This window comes from Suillus paluster, assembly GCF_016628075.1.
Source record: "Suillus paluster strain FC165 chromosome Unknown EDB91scaffold_8, whole genome shotgun sequence".
Lineage (NCBI taxonomy): Eukaryota > Fungi > Basidiomycota > Agaricomycetes > Boletales > Suillaceae > Suillus > Suillus paluster.
In genome coordinates, this window is record NW_024537568.1 from 768,818 (window position 1) to 784,397 (window position 15,580).

Consider the following 15,580-nt stretch of genomic DNA (forward strand, 5'->3'; position numbering starts at 1 on the left):
TGAGCAAGACGTGTTTCCCCATAAATAGCTTCGCTTACATAAGCGAACGTACGCCAGCCTCGACGCGCGTTCAAGGACATAAGTAAGACTTGGTATCACCTCCTCTGTAGATCACATCCATTACTTGCTTGAAGTCATGTCCAGGTCATACGATCGCGGTACGTATCTGTCCTTTACCGAAGCTGGCAAATTCAGTTACTGATCTCTGCACAGCACTTACTGTCTTCTCTCCGGATGGCCATTTGTTCCAGGTCAGTCAAGTCGCGTCTAACTGACCGTGATCTCACCTTACCTGTTCGATAGGTTGAGTATGCCCTCGAAGCTGTTCGCAAGGGAACATGTGCTGTGAGACTTGGACGTTATTTAGCCTAATGGAGCCCTGATCGTTCGTCTGGCAGGTTGGCGTTCGGGGCAAGGATGTAGTCGTCCTTGGCGTCGAAAAGAAATCCGTCCTGCAACTCCAAGACCCTCGTACTGTTAGAAAGGTCGTCATGCTTGATGATCACATCTGCTTAGCATTTGCTGGTGCGCTTCTCCCATGTCCCGCTTCGTCACATCATCTGATCTCGCATCATGCAGGCTTGACTGCGGACGGCAGAGTCCTCATCGACAAAGCGCGGATAGAATGTCAAAGTCATCGTCTGACCGTAGAGGATCCCGTCACAGTAGAGTATATAACGAGACACATTGCTGGTATACAGCAGGTCAGTAGACGACTGCTGTTGACATAGCATTTTCCCTCATCCCTAGCTTCCCCCCAGAAATACACGCAATCAGGTGGTGTACGACCATTTGGTATTTCAACATTGATCATCGGATTCGATCCACATGACTCGCGACCAAGACTTTACCAGACTGAGCCGAGTGGCATCTATAGCGCATGGAAGGTTAGTCAAACCCTCCACCGTATATTACACAGTTAAATAGATCATCTTCTTTTTAGGCCAATGCAATTGGTCGATCGTCGAAAACGGTCCGCGAGTTCCTCGAGAAAAATCACAAAGATGGCATGACTCGCGAAGAAAGCATAAAGCTGACGGTTAAGAGTCTTCTTGAAGTCGTGCAGACAGGAGCGAAAAACATTGAGATCAGTGTCATGGAGAGCTACGGCAAAGTTACGGTTCGACTTCATCTTATTTCATGATCGTTTATTGGTTCTGACAAACTTGGTAGCACTTGGAGCTACCTGAGATTGAAGCAATTGTCGCCGAGATTGAGCGGGAGAAGGAAGCAGGTGCGTCTTTCGAATGCTACCTATTGATACTAGTGACTAATTACTGTACTCAGAGGCCGAGAGGAAACGGTCAAGGCTGGCGGCAACTGCAGCTGGTCAAGCAGCAATGGCAACTCGGGCAGATCAGCCCTCTGGACAGTAATTTTGTATTGTATGATCTCGCGCAATTACATCTTTATACCTTTGGCGTGAGCCCGTTCTGCTACCCATTACACAATTTCTCGGTCTCTCAAAACGTTAGTCGAACCTATCAAGGCATATATATACAGAGGGTGGGTAACGAATGACCATCATCGAGCTTTGTCTGCAGCATTGGCGATAGCCTGTAGATTTATTATCGCTTCTCTCCACATCATTGCTCCGGCGATTGCAGCTCCAGGTCCCACTGCAAAAGTAGCCCAAACATGCCACAAAATCAACAACACCAAGTCTGTTAGACCTCCGGCGAACCACAGTGTCACCAGAATAGTCGAGCCCGCCCCAAATGCCATGTCCCACTTTAGGAACGCTGCCACGCCTTCAGCAATGGAGGTGGTTGTTGGGTCCAAAGGTGCCATAGGGGGAGCTATAATCTTTTGGAATAGCGCTGGACTGTTGAAGAGAGGCCATATGTACAGGACATGCAAATAAGCAGAGGCGATGAACACAAGCATGTACATGGCTTGAACAGTGCCGTGTCCCGATGCTGCGTGACGCGAGGGCGGTCGAATTTTGCAGTGCGCCCACTGGGCGATTTTCATCAAAAGTGGGAAGGCCTGCCAAATTGCGGTCACCATGGGGTCTTCCAAAACCACCATGCAAACGGTGGGGATGGCATAGCCAACGATAAGGGCGAACAAAAGTGCTTCTGCATTTCCTTGATTGATTTTATTGCTAGCGGATGTTGCAGTGCGACGGGTCGTGCCACCAGTCAACACGAAGGCAAACCAATACATGGGCATGATCACTGCACAACTGCACAGTTGAACAAGCATGCCGATAGTTGCTGGTATCTTGAGCCGGTTAGAGTGAGATTCGCGAGTGGCTTCTGCGAAAGGGATGATGGCGATTACAGACAGTGTGGTGCACATGTATATTAGAAGCGGTCGGTAAGTCGGGTTCATCATGCCATGATAAAATGCAACGATGGCACAGAGGTTGGAGTCGAGAGCGGGGATATTGGTGTATGCAATGCGCGTTGGGATAAATTCCCCATCGACTGGCGCATCGCATACCGCGTTTAACTTTGGCACCAGGCCGTTCTCGTAGAGACACCCAACGAAAAGTATGTAAGCCGCTGCGAATGTGAGAAATAGGAACACGACAAGCATCCTGGCTTGACCTGAACTACTGCTTAGGGACCGAGGGAACTAGTAGTAAACTTAAGACTCACACATGTTGGGAACCGTGGAGGAATACTGCTACGTAGTGCTGTGTTGCGGTTGGGATGCGGGTATGATGTGGCGCCGGCAATTTCTCAGCTGCAGACCCTAACATGCTTTCTTTGTATATGTTACCGTTACTTACAGGTACCGCTATGATACCAACTCACATCCCGAACAACCATGTCAACTGCGCACGACCAGGTTTTGGGCCCCGAATATCAGACTCTTTTCGACCCAGACACCTGCGTTCGCAGGGGTCTTTGTCCTGTAACACAGATCCGCAGCCAGAGCGGTCCGCTTGAGAGCCATTCTTTGTACTATGAGCAGCACGGCACTGGACCCGAGAAGCTCATCTTTATCATGGGGTAGGTCCAATGTAGTTGAAGGTTTTACTGTAGGTTTATCAGAACACATGCAGCCTTAATAGCACATCCTTCGGATGGTTATCTCAGGTCGAGCACTTTGGGAAACTTCCCCAGTACTCGGTACTAGTTTTCGATAATCGCGGTGTGGGTATGAGTGGTACTCCGAGGGGTCCATACACGTATGTCTCCAGTTTGGTCCCCGCTGGTTTGCGTATTGATCCTTTCTGGGATCATAGATCGAGCGGCATGGCGGAGGATGTCATAACATTGCTTGACTATTTGAAATGGACCGAGGAACGTAGCGTCCACGTAGTGGGCATCTCTTTGGGTGGGATGATCGCTCAAGGTATTGTTATGGTCTTTCATGCTGATTTTTTGGTTCTTACATTGCATCCCAAGAGCTCGCGGATCGCATACCCGATAGAATAATTTCCCTGAGCCTAATTGTCACGACAGCTGGTGGTAGAGTCTGGCAAAACATGCCACCTGTAGGTCCCGTATTTGTGATTAACGAAATCTATGCTAAGTTCCTCTAGTGGAAAGGTTCTACGTCGCTGACAAGGTTAAATATGATATACTCTCCAAGCCTACCCTACTAATTTCTTTCATGTGTAGGTTATTGATGACAGGAGATCCTGACGTAAAGGTTCCAATCATAATGAATATGCTATACCCCCAACCGTGGCTAGCGGAGAAGGCTAAAGATGACCCAGAGGGAAGGACCAACCTAGAAGTCCAATCCGCTGTCAGTACTGTGGTGTATATGACGTATTAGCAACTGACTCCATATTCCTCGAAGATATACCGCCAGCGTCTGAAGATCACCCAACCCCAACCACCCATAGGTGCTTTATCGCAGATGTGCGCAGGGCTTACCCACTACGTTTCACCTGCACGGCTGCGCAAGATATCCTCATCGATACCCAAAATTATCATACTGACAGGCGACCAGGATCATCTAGTACATTGCTCGAACAGTCTTCATCTACAACGCCACATGCCAGAAGCCGAGCTTGTTTGGTGGGAGGAGACTGGCCATGGAATTTCGGCACAATGGAAGGCGAGATTTAATGAGCTCTTGGAGAAGACGTTTGAAGGAGCGAGGCTGTCAGTTGCGGCTGCAAGTATAGACACGACTTGAACGTTTGAACTGTTGCCTTTACCCACCGGCTGTAGTATGTCTATATGTTCCCTCATAAACCTGTACAATTGGTTGCGTATCATCCGGTCGGTCTACATACAACTGGAAGTATTCTTGGCGTCTGTGCTGGTCTCTGGTCTAGCTGCAGTCTGTATCATTGAACAATGCGTGACTGGACTCTGCGGGATACAACCTTGTCTCGATACTGATGCCTTCCGTGCTGGTGATCTCCAGGACGTGTGTTAGTATGACACTGAATCTCTTTTAAAACGTTTCCTATCTTTGCAATAAATTTGTAGTGCAGAATGCAGCCGCACGGTAAAACCATAGGGCACTATTAAAATGCTGTTCATAAATACAGGCACTGGGAAGGTGGGTACGACGCAATATGACACAAGGTATGCTCTAAAAACAATCCATAATGAGGGGCAAGAGGATTAAAACTCATAACACTTACAAGTACGTCAAGCGTTTACCGTTCCTTCAACAATCTCTTCAGTTGAGCCCGCATCTCCTCCGGGGCTCGTCCAATAGCTGATTTCGTGACATGTGGCTCTATGCGCAAATTTGGTGGCCATAAATCACCCGCTTCTTGCTGCCTGCGAGCCATAATCCGGAGCAGTGGCTCTTTGAATGCGCGCTCATTCTGGCTTGTGAGCGGTGGAGGGAGAACTTTGCTTCCCGGCTTTAGAGAAGCCTTTGGAACGACTCGAAGAGTACGTGGTATAGCGGACATGATGGCAATCTGGGACAAGTAAATTGTCAGTTCTAATTATTGTAGGCATTCCGACTCACTTTGTGGCCGCAGAAAAGCGAGCGTGAGGACCTGAGCGTGACAAAATGTAACAGACAATGTGATGTCACGCGTTTAGGGGCGCGCTGCGTGACAGAAGCTTGTCTTACTCTCCGCTCTCGTTCGCTGAGAGACAAACTGTAGTTGAAAGTCGGAACCCCAGTTTTATGCGAGTATGAAGCGTTCAACGACTGCGGGCGAGTCCTCCAAAAAATTGGCAAAAAAGCAGAAGGTTTCAAGTGCGACAAGTGCTAGCAGGAACCAAGACGATGACGAGGAGACATCGGGGTGGCCCAGCTATTTCCGTGATGTGAGTCGAGCGTTTTTATATACTATTTTCCGCTAAGTGATTGTACGCAAGTTGTTCAAGGTATGCCAGTCGCACCGACCCATTTCTTTCTAAGTCTTCACGTTAAGTATTGCAGGTCTTCAAGGCAAGTAACCCCATGTGCATGTATGAAATACACTCATGCGAGAATATTAGGCACTGAATACAGTTCTGGCATTTGTGTCTTCTCACAAGCATCTTGCAACCACGTTTCCTGTAGTTCGTGCCTCCGTCGAAGGTCTTCTCAAAAGGTGCGTTTACTTCTGAAAAGCTGCGATTATCATACAAACTAGACTGCAGACCACTCGAACTGTCTAAAGTAGCAGAGATCAAGTAAGTGGACGCAGTTATAACATTCAACTAAAAAATTATAATCATATTCCACAGAGCCCTTGTCCCGGAAATCGTCAAGTTTGCTTACATTCCTGAAAATGACCTTCGCATACATGCAGAAACGGTTTCTCTAAATACTAAGCGTGAGCTCAGCCCCGACTTCACGCTACACTCGCAGTCTCTTGCCGCACCATCGACCTCTGTTCTCCCAGGTCAGGAAGAGGAAGAGCACGTCCTTGTCCTAGAATTTATAGAGTACTCTCGCGGACGTCTAAAATCAGGGTGATCATTGTTGTCTGGATGTAATTGAATTCATACTGACACGAAGCATAGTCCTGGTTTATCGGTCCCACCATCTATGACGCCTAAACAACTCAATAAATTGGTTGATAAGCGAAACCAGCGCTTCAAAGATGCTGTCGACGAGTATGCATACAAAGCGCATTATTTGTGTTATTGTTGACTCTGAAATATAGGCTTATCAAAGCTACACCAGAGGGAGAGGTATCCATGGATTTGCTTCAAGCAGCAGCAAGAGACCACATCCCCGTAAACCCTTTCGCAAAGAAAGTCTTGGCCGCCACCAATGCCGGTGGCTCCCAGAATCTGATAATACCCGAACCCAAAGACCGACCTTCTATTGACGATATAATAGTTGAAATTCAAAAACAATCATGGTATGAAAAACAAATTGTCGACCGGCGGACGTTCAAGGAAAAGGCAGCCGTCGAAGGTAGAACGTCGTTCACAAATACTTCTTGTTTCTCACATCTGTAATCAGGATTGCTGGATGAGCCTCTTTCACATACCATACAACAAGCGCTGCGAGAGTCGCGAAATATAACGTCGCTGTATTACCATCAAACAGCTGCCATTAACGCTATTGCGAAGAAGAAGCATGTCATTGTTTCGACCAGCACTGCGTCAGGCAAGAGTGTGATCTATCAGGTCCTTTCATGTGCAGCTCCTGGGAGACATCAGCTGATAATGTTGTCTTCAGGTTCCTTTATTGAAGTTTCTAGAAGAGAATTCTAATTCCACAGCAATATTCATATATCCCACCAAGGTTAGTCCTCGACTGAACAATGCCGCCCGCACTTCGTGATACATTCTCCAGGCTTTAGCTCAGGATCAGCGTACTGCGCTGGAGCAGCTGCTGTGGGCTTGTCCTGGACTGCAGCATATCAAAGTAGTAACATATGATGGAGACACCCCGCAGGACCAACGGAGAAGTAAGCCTACTGCATTCTGCGCCTGTCAATTAGTAAATTTTATCCAGCCATTCGGGAGACGGCCTCCGTCATTTTTACCAACTTTGTACGTATACGTAATCTTGAAATCATTGCCGAGATTTCTGACAATGTCATTAAGGACATGTTGCACGCCTCTATTCTGCCTCACGAGGAGCTTTGGCGGACGTGAGCTGTTGTGTGTCTGCATTTTACGTTGACATCGATGTATTGTTCCTAAGCTTCATGAAGAATCTCAAACTCGTAGCGGTCGATGAACTGCACTACTATTCCAATTTATTTGGGAGGTGAGGTTCATAGGTGCACCGTTTGATTCCAGTCTCATAAAACTTCTTCCAAGTCACGTTGCTCAGGTCATCCGCCGTTTCCGCAGGATCTGTGCAGCTGTAGGGAGTACGTTTGCGTGGCGCGGTTTTTCATCTTTTGACCAAATCTTTGCCAGACCAACGTGTTATCTTTGTATCATGTAGTGCCACGATCGCGAAGCCAAGTCAGCATATGAAAAGTCTTTTCGGGGTAGATGTATGCTCTCTTTCAGTCCTTCTGGTAGCCATCTAAAATTCGCAGGACGTGGAAGAAATCGTTGAAGATGGAGCTCCATCCGGAAAGAAGGACTACATAGTCTGGGATCTCCCTTATAAGGACCCCCAGGCTGAAAAAAGCGGACGAACGAGCTCACTACACGAGGCTACTCAACTCATGATATTTTTGATGATGCGTGGCGTCCGGGTGATTGTGTTCTGCAAGGTCCGTACCATAATCCGAGCTTAATTGGATTCTAGAGGCTCAGGTAAATTTAGGTTCGAAAAGCATGCGAGTTTGTGAGTAGCATGACATTTCACTTTGAGTTGACCTGGGATTAATGTCGATCAAAGGTGATGAAAGGTCTGCGCCAGGAACTTAGCGCCGATGGACGTTTAGATGTTCTCGCGAAGGTCATGCCTTACAGAGGAGGTCGGTTTTTGTTTGTGGCATCTAATTGATCACCAACCCATCACACTTCATATTTAGGGTACTCTCAGGAGGTCAGTGTTGTGTACTTCGGGCGATGTAGTTCTTAGGGACTTGCAGGATCGGCGCCGCATTGAACATGAAGCTTTTTCGGGACGCTTACTCGGTATCGTTGCAACTAATGCTCTTGAGCTCGGTGTAGACATCGGTGTTTTGGACGCCGTTATCATGCTTGGTTTTCCATTTGGCATTGCCAACTTTGTTGGTACCTTTCAGAGATTCCATGACCATGCTGATTCATTGGATTTTAGCGGCAGCAGGCTGGTCGAGCTGGGCGAAGATCCCGTGACTCACTGGCTGTATTGATAGCTGATGACCTCCCTATAGACCAACACTACGTCGACTACCCAGACGAACTTTATGACCAGCCCATGGATGACTTGATTGTCGACGTTGACAGCAAAGTCATCATTGAGGCTCACTTGCAATGCGCTGCTCATGAAATGCCTCTGTCCAAGGACGATGCTGTCTACTTCGGTGCCTCGCTAGCCGAGTTGTGCGATTCGAAGTTACGGAAAGACCAAGACGGATGGTAGTGTTCTGCTTCATAACTGAATTTACTGCTAACCTTGCATAGGTATCACACACACCCCAAGTTTCTTCCCTATCCATCCAGGCACGTCTCAATCCGTGGCGCGGACGACGACAAGTACACTGTTATCGATGTGACGAAACTCGGCCTTCCACATGGTGTACCAAGAATTATGGAAGAGATTGAGCTTGCAAGGGCTATTTTTGAGCTGTATGAGGGTGGAGTGGTTCGTCACTAATTCCGTCTTGCCTTTTAGAGATCCCATATTGATGCTTGCCTTTAGTTCATGCATCAAGGGCTGACATTTATCGTAAGCACGATTGATTAAGTATCACAGTCCCTGACTGTCGCATAGGTTAAAGAAGTCAGTCATGATACCAAAGTGGCAAGACTTGTGAGGGCGGATGTCAACTGGTCCACTAGGCCGAGGTGTGTCCGTATCCTGCTTTCCTGTCATGACAATCCACGAATGCACACTACAGAGATTACACGTAAGTACTTCCCCATCTATATGATCCGCTACCTAGACTAGACCAACAGGGACGTGGATGCCAAGCAAACCCATCGAATCAAAGAGATTGCGGGGTCGCCACATAGAGCATATTTTGGAAGTGAGTGAAACATATCAGAGATCGTGACGATACTACATTGCCCGCACACAGGAGTTGATGTAACGACCGTTGTATTTGGTATGGTTCATCCCATGACGTGAATAATTCGTTGCTTAATATTTCTCAGGATTCTTGAAATTAAGGTGCGTCCAGACGTTAGCTGATAGTCCGTCAATTTCGAAGTTACTCTTCAGAGGCAGTGAAATGCTGGAATTCGTTGACGTTGATACGCTGCCGTACGAAAGACAAGTCACTGGATTTTGGTTCGATGTACCCAAAGATCTACTTGGATTGCTGAGGGAAAAGGGGTTGAAGCCTGCAGAAGCCATCCATTCTGCATCGCATGCATGGATGAATCGCTTTGCGCTTTCTCCCGACTTACGGACAGAATGCAAGGCAGCAGAGAAAGAACTTGCTGAACGCAAGGATGAAAAACATACTGAAGAGAAGTCACGGCGGAAACGTCCCGCTAGGTCTATATGCTTCCTCATGACTATCATCAGTTCACTCACGTTAGATTATAGGCTAATATTGTATGACGCATCCCGGAAAGGTAGTGTGTCTGCCCAGGCGTTTGATCACAGTGAGCATGTTGTCCTCATGAATCGTCTATTTTCATAGCAGTATTGCAGGCGGTGAAGTTTTGCGACAGGCGCATGACTCAGTGGAAGCCTGTCCATGTGACGATGGTTGCTACAAATGCAAGTTTATGTCCAGGGATTCATTTTCATTGCTAATCATCTTGACTAGGCATTCACAGTGCCACTTGCTCGGAAGGGAATGTCGTTGCCTCAAAGGCCGGGGCGCTCTTGGTTCTGAAGGCATTGCTGAACCTTGACATCGATACCAACAGTGTCGCACAGCAACCCGGCCAAGGACCCGACACCATTGTCGAAGCGACGTATGTTCGGCCATTGGACGGTGTCCAGGTGGAACCAGCGTGATTGAGTCTATCTAATGTGCAAGTATGATACTCCAACCATAGATCAAAAGCGGTTTATTGAAAGAAGTTTGTGATTTATTGTCGTACCAACTATGACAAGAAAACGCGTGATCGGGATTGATAAACTATGTAATTACATAATGCAGCACACCGATCTAAAGGTCTAAAGAATTGGGTGACTATCCGTAGGCCCAAATATTGCGGAATAGAATAGAATAGAATAGAATAAAAAATACCATTTAAGGAAGTCGTGCCGCGATGCCGCTGTTCATTTGGGTCGAATTTGCAAAACATTATTTTCTTGACCCTCTTACAAATTCTAAATCTGTAAGGGGGGCCCCCCCTTACAGATTAATCAGATTAGAATTGACGGATTATATCCGTTTTTGGCCACTACACCTGAGCTATCCGCTGACTAATCTACCACTGAAGATCCCCACCTTACTCATCTTCAGCATAACGATAGTCGCTGCCTCGTCCCAACCTCTTGCAATATTAGGGTACAGGTGAAAACCTGGTTTTTATTAGCCGTGTTAATAACAACATGTTAATAACTTGTTAATAACAGTTAATAACATGGTGCCGCTTGGGAGGGGTTAATAAAGTGCTAATAAGTCAAGTGACCCCTGTGATGGTCCAGCCTTCGTGCCTTCCCGTTGATCATGGTTGATTGAACTCCTGGCACTGTGCAAATCATGCAGATCATGCAAAGAAGACAGCGAGAGCAAATGAAAAGTATCGCAATGGCATTTTTCCAACTTTCTCTTTCACTCGCCTGTCAGACGAGCACTAGCAGTTATGGTTGAAGACAGTGACACACTTTTTGCCATTCCAGACCACATGTGGTCCCTTATTTTTCCAGACAAAAATATGTCTGTGTTGTCTCTCTTACTGTTCCGACTTCCATCATCCACCACTGTGACAGACCCCCCATCTTTACATCAGTATTTCAGTAACAATGACCCACACCACAAAAATTTGTATCCCTATTACCTTCGCATGCACACTATGCCTACTCCTGATGTTTTACAGTACCTCCTAGACCAGGCACCACATGCAAAATCTGCTGGTAGCAGATCTGTTCTCTATGGTCATACTGACACAGAACAACACTTTCCATTCTGGATTCTGACATTTTGGCTTGAAGTGCCTGCCTTGCTTAATATCCAATACAAGTGGCATGCACCTTCTGCGCTTCTGTCATATACCCAATTCAGCCACTCCCAACACCATTCATAGACGTCCCTACTATTGGTCCGACCCCCTGTTTCCCTGTCCGCTCCATCCCTCCTTCTCCAACAATGCATGTAGTGCATCTCAGCAGGACTAGCCCTGCTACCTCCACCCGACTCCACTCTGCTCCTCTGACACTACCCCTATTTCCTCCGACACCATATCCCTACCCTCCAACCCTATCTGGAGCTCTGCTCCTCTGCTCCATTGGTCCGACCAATCCTACTCCCTCCACCATCTCTGCTTTTCCGACCCACTCGGTTCCTCCAGTTTCTGTTAAGGTTGTGCTCAAGGGGAAGGTTACTCAAAGGGCTTCGGCTTCAGCTCGTGTGCTGTGCCCCTTACCCGAGTACGTGCCCTTTAATTTCCAAGAGGCAGAGGGGAAGTCTGACAGAAGTCCAGGGAAGTCCGGAGGTCAGACGTGGGGGGAGTTCGGTGGAACTCCAGAAGGCTTAGGAGAGAACAGAGTAAGGCTACTGTGGACAAGTCCGGAGTAGAAGCAGAACAGAGTTAGACTACCTTAAGGTAGAGCTGGAGAATTAGTCCTAAGGTTTACCCCTAAGACTCGGAGGTGGACAAGAGACTAGACTTAAGTCTGGAGAAGCAGGAATGAGCAGAACTAAGATGAGAGTCGGAGGTACAGTCAAAGGAATCAATCCTAAGACTCGGAGATTGACAAGAGACCAAGCTCAAGTCCGGAGATGCAGGAATGAGCAGGAATTAAGGTGATATTCGAACTAAGGAGTTCTGGAGTTTTACAGGAGTTCATATACTGTAGGTATCATGTAAGTAATCAGTCAGCACAGTAAAAGCTATGTCTGAAGCATATGGAGGGTCTATTAGTAAGTGTACAACGGATCAAGGAAATGAGGTTGGAAATGAAGTGCAAATGGGTGGATTGGTAAGCAAAGTGGAAAGGTGTACAACCGGTAACCGGAGAGCAGTATTCTAAAAGGAGATCGGTGTGAGTCTGGAGATGAAAGTGGAGCACTGGGTGGACAACAGGACAGAGAACTGGACTTTTGTAGGGGAGAATCCAGAATTCCGAATCCGGAGGTATGTGATATAGTGTCGGAGAAAATAGGGGTAGTGTTGAAGGAGCAGAATAGAGTCGGGTGGAGGTAGCAGGGCTAGTCCTGCTGAGATGCACTTCATGCATTGTCGGAGAAGGAGGGATTGAGCTGATGGAGAAACAGGGGGTCAGATTAGCAGTAGGGATGTTTACAGGTGGTATTGGAGGTGCTCGGATCCGGTATATGACAGTTTCTCTCATATCACCACAATCGACTATTAGTCCGCCCGACCGCCTCACCTGGTCCACTCCTAGACTAGGTACCACTCAACTGGTCCTATCTCTGTTTAGTATCATAGTTCCTCCTTTTGGATCACTGGTAATTCCTATACCAGAGTGATTACTGATCCGTCACATACATACTGTTCTCTGAGCCTTTTCTTGTATGTCTCAGTCATCCTTCTAGTAATTCTGTACACTCAGCACATAGCCTTCTGCTTATGCTATGCTACTTACTTAGAGTATACATATAAGCATATGTACATCTGTCTGTAGATCTTTAGTCTGAATATTACCATTCCTAAGCCCTGCTCTTCTGTCCTTTGACTTAGGCTTAACCCAAGTCAATGTTAGTGTCATATACCAGATCCGAGCACCTCCAATACCACCTGTGAATATCCCTACCACTAGTCTGACCCCCTGTTTCCCCGTCCGCTCCATCCCTCCTTCTCTGACAATGCACAAAGTGCGTTTCAGCAGGACTAGCCCTGCTACCTCCGCCCGACTCTATTCTGCTCCTCCAACACTACCCCTATTTTCTCTGACACTATATCCCATACCTCCGGATCCGGAATTCCAGATTCTCCCCTATGAAAGTCCGGTTCTCTGTCCTGTTGTCCACCTGGCACTCCACTTTCATCTCTGGACTCACCCCTATCTCCTTTTAGAATAGTTATTGCTCCAGCTACTGGTTATGTCCTTTCCGCTATGCTTACTGATCCATCTGTTCTTACTTCATTTCCGACCTCACTGCTTTGATCCGTTATGCACTTACTAATAGACTTTCCACATGCTTCGTACATAGCCCTTACTTTGCTGACTGATTTACTTACATGATACCTACAGTATATAAACTCCTGTAATACTCCAGAACTCCTCAGTTCAAATATCACCTTAGTTTGTGCTCATTCCAGTACCTCCAGACATGAGCTTGTCTCTTGTCAATCTCCGAGTCTTAGGATTGATTCCTTTGATTATACCTCCGACTCTCCATCTTAGTTCTGCTCATTCCTGCTTCTCTGGACTTGAGTCTCAGCTCTTGTCCATCTCCGAGTCTTAGGGGTTAAACCTTAGGACTAAATCTCCAGCTCTACCTTAGGGTAGTCTAACCTCTGTTCTGTTTCTACTCCGGACTTGTCTGCAGTAGCCTTACTCCTGTTTCCCTCATAGTCTTCTGGAGTTCTGCCAAACTCCCCCAACGTCTGACCTCCGGACTTCCTGGACTTCTGTCGGACTTCCCTTCTGCCCCCCCGGAAATTAAGGGCACGTACTCGGGTAAGGGGCGCAGCGCATGAGCTGAAGCCGAAGCCCTTTAAGTAACCTCCCCCTTGAGCATGACCTTAACAGTTAGGTACCGTGCCGGGCTCAAGAAGTGGAGGGGTCAGGGCTTGGCTTCAGCTCTTGCGCTGTGCCCTTAGCCAAGTACGTGCCCCGAATTTGGAGCGGGTCCAACATTGTCTGACGGTAGGACAAGTGGACCTGCTTTGGACCTGCTTTGAGGGTCGGGAAGTAAATGCTACCAGCGGCGGGCCGACTAGGAGCGGAGCAGAGAAGGTGGAGGATAGTGCGGAAGGTGGATAGGAGCAAGGGGGATTATTGTTAGAGGCGGAGAAGTAAGGGGGAAGACTTAGAGCACGGCTCTAAGTCGGAGGTGACAACAAGATGAAACTTGTGTCCAGAGGAGGCAAGGTCCTACTGAGAATTCTCACAAGTAGAAACTGCAAGAAGACAAGTAATATTAAGACTGGGGAAAATATCTAAGTACAGGATATGTTATATACTTCTAAGTGTGAGGCAGTGATTAGGAGATTTATGTCGTAAAGCTATGTACCAAGGATATAGTTTGTAAGTACTTACACAGGCGAAGACATAAGTTGGAGCGGATATCAATATGTATGCATTGGATCAGCAATCGAGCAGTAAGAGGAGTTACTGGTGATCCAGAAGTAAGGGTCTATGTACTGAAGGGAAAAGTATATATCTAAAAGGGGAAAGAGGTTCCAGTTGAATGGAGACGTTCTAGAAGGTGACCGGTCGGGTGGTCGAGCAGAAGCGTAGGAGCTGCAGGCGGTGGTTGGATGGAGTGGAGGATGGATGGAGTGGAGGTGGTCGGAAAGCAGAGCAGATATTGATATTGGAGCAGTCGGATCAGGTATATGACAGTCAACTCCTGTTTGCCGGCCTAGGGGATTGACTCCCTAGGTCAGCCACCTTCTCCGCTCGTCCGACTTCCCATGCCTCCGCTGCCTTTCCTGTGCATCGAACATGTGGCTAAAACTCTTGTACCTCTCTCCTCCGTATTTCCATCCTGTGTCGGACTTCGTCTGAGCAGTCTCCTCCACTCCATTCCTACTGTTAGCTCCAACTGCAGTAGCCCTCCGACTCTCCCCTGTAGGGCGGACCAATCTCTGCCTGATGTTCCCGCACTTATCTAGTAGTCTGTCGGTCCTCCTTTGGAGGACCTCCACTCCAACATCCTGTCGGAGCTCATAGAACTCAAGTCAGGACTACAATCCAAAATTAGGGGCATGTATTCAGGTAAGGGGCACAGCGTACGAGCTGAAGCCAAGCCCCTCAGACTCTGTCTTACCCCGGAGCATGGTCTTAATAGCTTCTATGGACAGATTATGCTGGTCGGGTGTTGTCACGAATCCCAAATACGAACCATTTTTCATTTCTCGGTTTTCCTTCGGCTACTTCCAGTACCCGAGCCGGTCACATGACTCCTCAGTCATAGATCACCTGTTGCTTCTCCGATTGGTTCCCCTACTCCACGGGCTAGAACAATCTTGCTTCCGAAAGAAGAACCGGTCGGATCTTGGGTTTCTATTTAGTAACTGTCTTACTCATTTGCTTATATATCATGAGGTCATACTTACTCATCCGCAGTATTGTATGAACTCTTTTCTCATTGGTTGATTTCTTTCAGACTCCTACTCAATGTTATGTATAAAAGTAGGGTAGTTAGCGTAAGTGCTCCTTAGACTTAACCTCTTCGTTTCTACTATTGTAGTGACCTAGACGTTCACAGCTCAATCCTATTCTGTTGCTCATCGTCATCTCTGACCGAGTCCTAGTGGTTGTGCACTCACCTTCAATCATTATTGTTGGACGTCGGTCATAACAGGTGTGACATCAGGCTTCAGTGATT

The 15,580-nt window shown here is 47.4% G+C and overlaps 5 protein-coding genes across 5 annotated transcripts; 3 read left to right on the plus strand and 2 right to left on the minus strand.

Annotated features, from left to right (window-relative positions):
• The first annotated feature begins 41 nt into the window (after positions 1-41).
• Positions 42-1,450, plus strand: EDB91DRAFT_832686 (20S proteasome subunit). The gene is made up of 9 exons (XM_041328544.1): positions 42-158; positions 214-251; positions 304-345; positions 399-525; positions 580-704; positions 762-887; positions 944-1,114; positions 1,174-1,234; positions 1,288-1,450. The coding sequence occupies exons 1-9, from the start codon at positions 137-139 to the stop codon at positions 1,374-1,376; spliced, it is 801 nt and encodes a 266-aa protein (XP_041181090.1). The 5' UTR covers positions 42-136; the 3' UTR covers positions 1,377-1,450.
• A 25-nt stretch (positions 1,451-1,475) lies between these two features.
• EDB91DRAFT_832807 (uncharacterized protein) lies at positions 1,476-2,970 on the minus strand. The gene is made up of 3 exons (XM_041328546.1): positions 2,766-2,970; positions 2,609-2,711; positions 1,476-2,555 (listed from the first exon to the last, which is right to left on the minus strand). Exon 3 carries the CDS (start codon positions 2,542-2,544, stop codon positions 1,525-1,527), a length of 1,020 nt encoding a protein of 339 aa, XP_041181091.1. The 5' UTR covers positions 2,545-2,555; positions 2,609-2,711; positions 2,766-2,970; the 3' UTR covers positions 1,476-1,524.
• On the plus strand, positions 2,779-4,104 carry EDB91DRAFT_1244871 (Alpha/Beta hydrolase protein; the record flags this gene model as incomplete). Its single annotated transcript, XM_041322468.1, has 7 exons — positions 2,779-2,963; positions 3,017-3,142; positions 3,200-3,309; positions 3,363-3,451; positions 3,500-3,525; positions 3,579-3,708; positions 3,763-4,104. The coding sequence occupies 7 exons, from the start codon at positions 2,779-2,781 to the stop codon at positions 4,102-4,104; spliced, it is 1,008 nt and encodes a 335-aa protein (XP_041181092.1).
• A 150-nt stretch (positions 4,105-4,254) lies between these two features.
• On the minus strand, positions 4,255-4,941 carry EDB91DRAFT_832750 (uncharacterized protein). Its single transcript, XM_041328545.1, has 3 exons — positions 4,900-4,941; positions 4,562-4,849; positions 4,255-4,509 (listed from the first exon to the last, which is right to left on the minus strand). The coding sequence occupies exon 2, from the start codon at positions 4,838-4,840 to the stop codon at positions 4,577-4,579; it is 264 nt and encodes an 87-aa protein (XP_041181093.1). The 5' UTR covers positions 4,841-4,849; positions 4,900-4,941; the 3' UTR covers positions 4,255-4,509; positions 4,562-4,576.
• A 71-nt stretch (positions 4,942-5,012) lies between these two features.
• Positions 5,013-10,126, plus strand: EDB91DRAFT_1112347 (DEAD H helicase). The gene is made up of 33 exons (XM_041317799.1): positions 5,013-5,207; positions 5,259-5,267; positions 5,301-5,307; positions 5,380-5,476; positions 5,526-5,558; positions 5,613-5,840; positions 5,892-5,984; positions 6,035-6,291; positions 6,340-6,506; positions 6,559-6,624; positions 6,676-6,790; positions 6,838-6,875; positions 6,930-6,976; positions 7,030-7,095; positions 7,149-7,201; positions 7,251-7,330; positions 7,376-7,555; positions 7,609-7,629; positions 7,684-7,762; positions 7,820-7,833; positions 7,880-8,020; positions 8,071-8,351; positions 8,397-8,577; positions 8,635-8,661; positions 8,707-8,780; positions 8,834-8,842; positions 8,892-8,962; positions 9,014-9,040; positions 9,090-9,105; positions 9,157-9,435; positions 9,487-9,545; positions 9,595-9,663; positions 9,713-10,126. The coding sequence occupies exons 1-33, from the start codon at positions 5,073-5,075 to the stop codon at positions 9,904-9,906; spliced, it is 3,213 nt and encodes a 1,070-aa protein (XP_041181094.1). The 5' UTR covers positions 5,013-5,072; the 3' UTR covers positions 9,907-10,126.
• Positions 10,127-15,580: the final 5,454 nt, after the last annotated feature.

Excerpts from the sequence above, each read along its gene's own strand:
- EDB91DRAFT_832807 (XM_041328546.1), bottom strand. The coding sequence starts at position 2,544 with ATGCTTGTCGTGTTCCTATTTCTCACATTCGCAGCGGCTTACATACTT.
- EDB91DRAFT_832686 (XM_041328544.1), top strand. The coding sequence starts at position 137 with ATGTCCAGGTCATACGATCGCG. Across the intron at positions 252-303 it reads CGGATGGCCATTTGTTCCAG|GTTGAGTATGCCCTCGAAGC; the intron begins GTCAGTCAAGTC and ends CCTGTTCGATAG. Across the intron at positions 526-579 it reads CATCTGCTTAGCATTTGCTG|GCTTGACTGCGGACGGCAGA; the intron begins GTGCGCTTCTCC and ends CGCATCATGCAG.
- EDB91DRAFT_832750 (XM_041328545.1), bottom strand. The coding sequence starts at position 4,840 with ATGTCCGCTATACCACGTACTCTTCGAGTCGTTCCAAAGGCTTCTCTA.
- EDB91DRAFT_1112347 (XM_041317799.1), top strand. The coding sequence starts at position 5,073 with ATGAAGCGTTCAACGACTGCGGGCGAGTCCTCCAAAAAATTGGCAAAA. Across the intron at positions 6,507-6,558 it reads GCAAGAGTGTGATCTATCAG|GTTCCTTTATTGAAGTTTCT; the intron begins GTCCTTTCATGT and ends TGTTGTCTTCAG. Across the intron at positions 8,021-8,070 it reads CATTTGGCATTGCCAACTTT|CGGCAGCAGGCTGGTCGAGC; the intron begins GTTGGTACCTTT and ends ATTGGATTTTAG.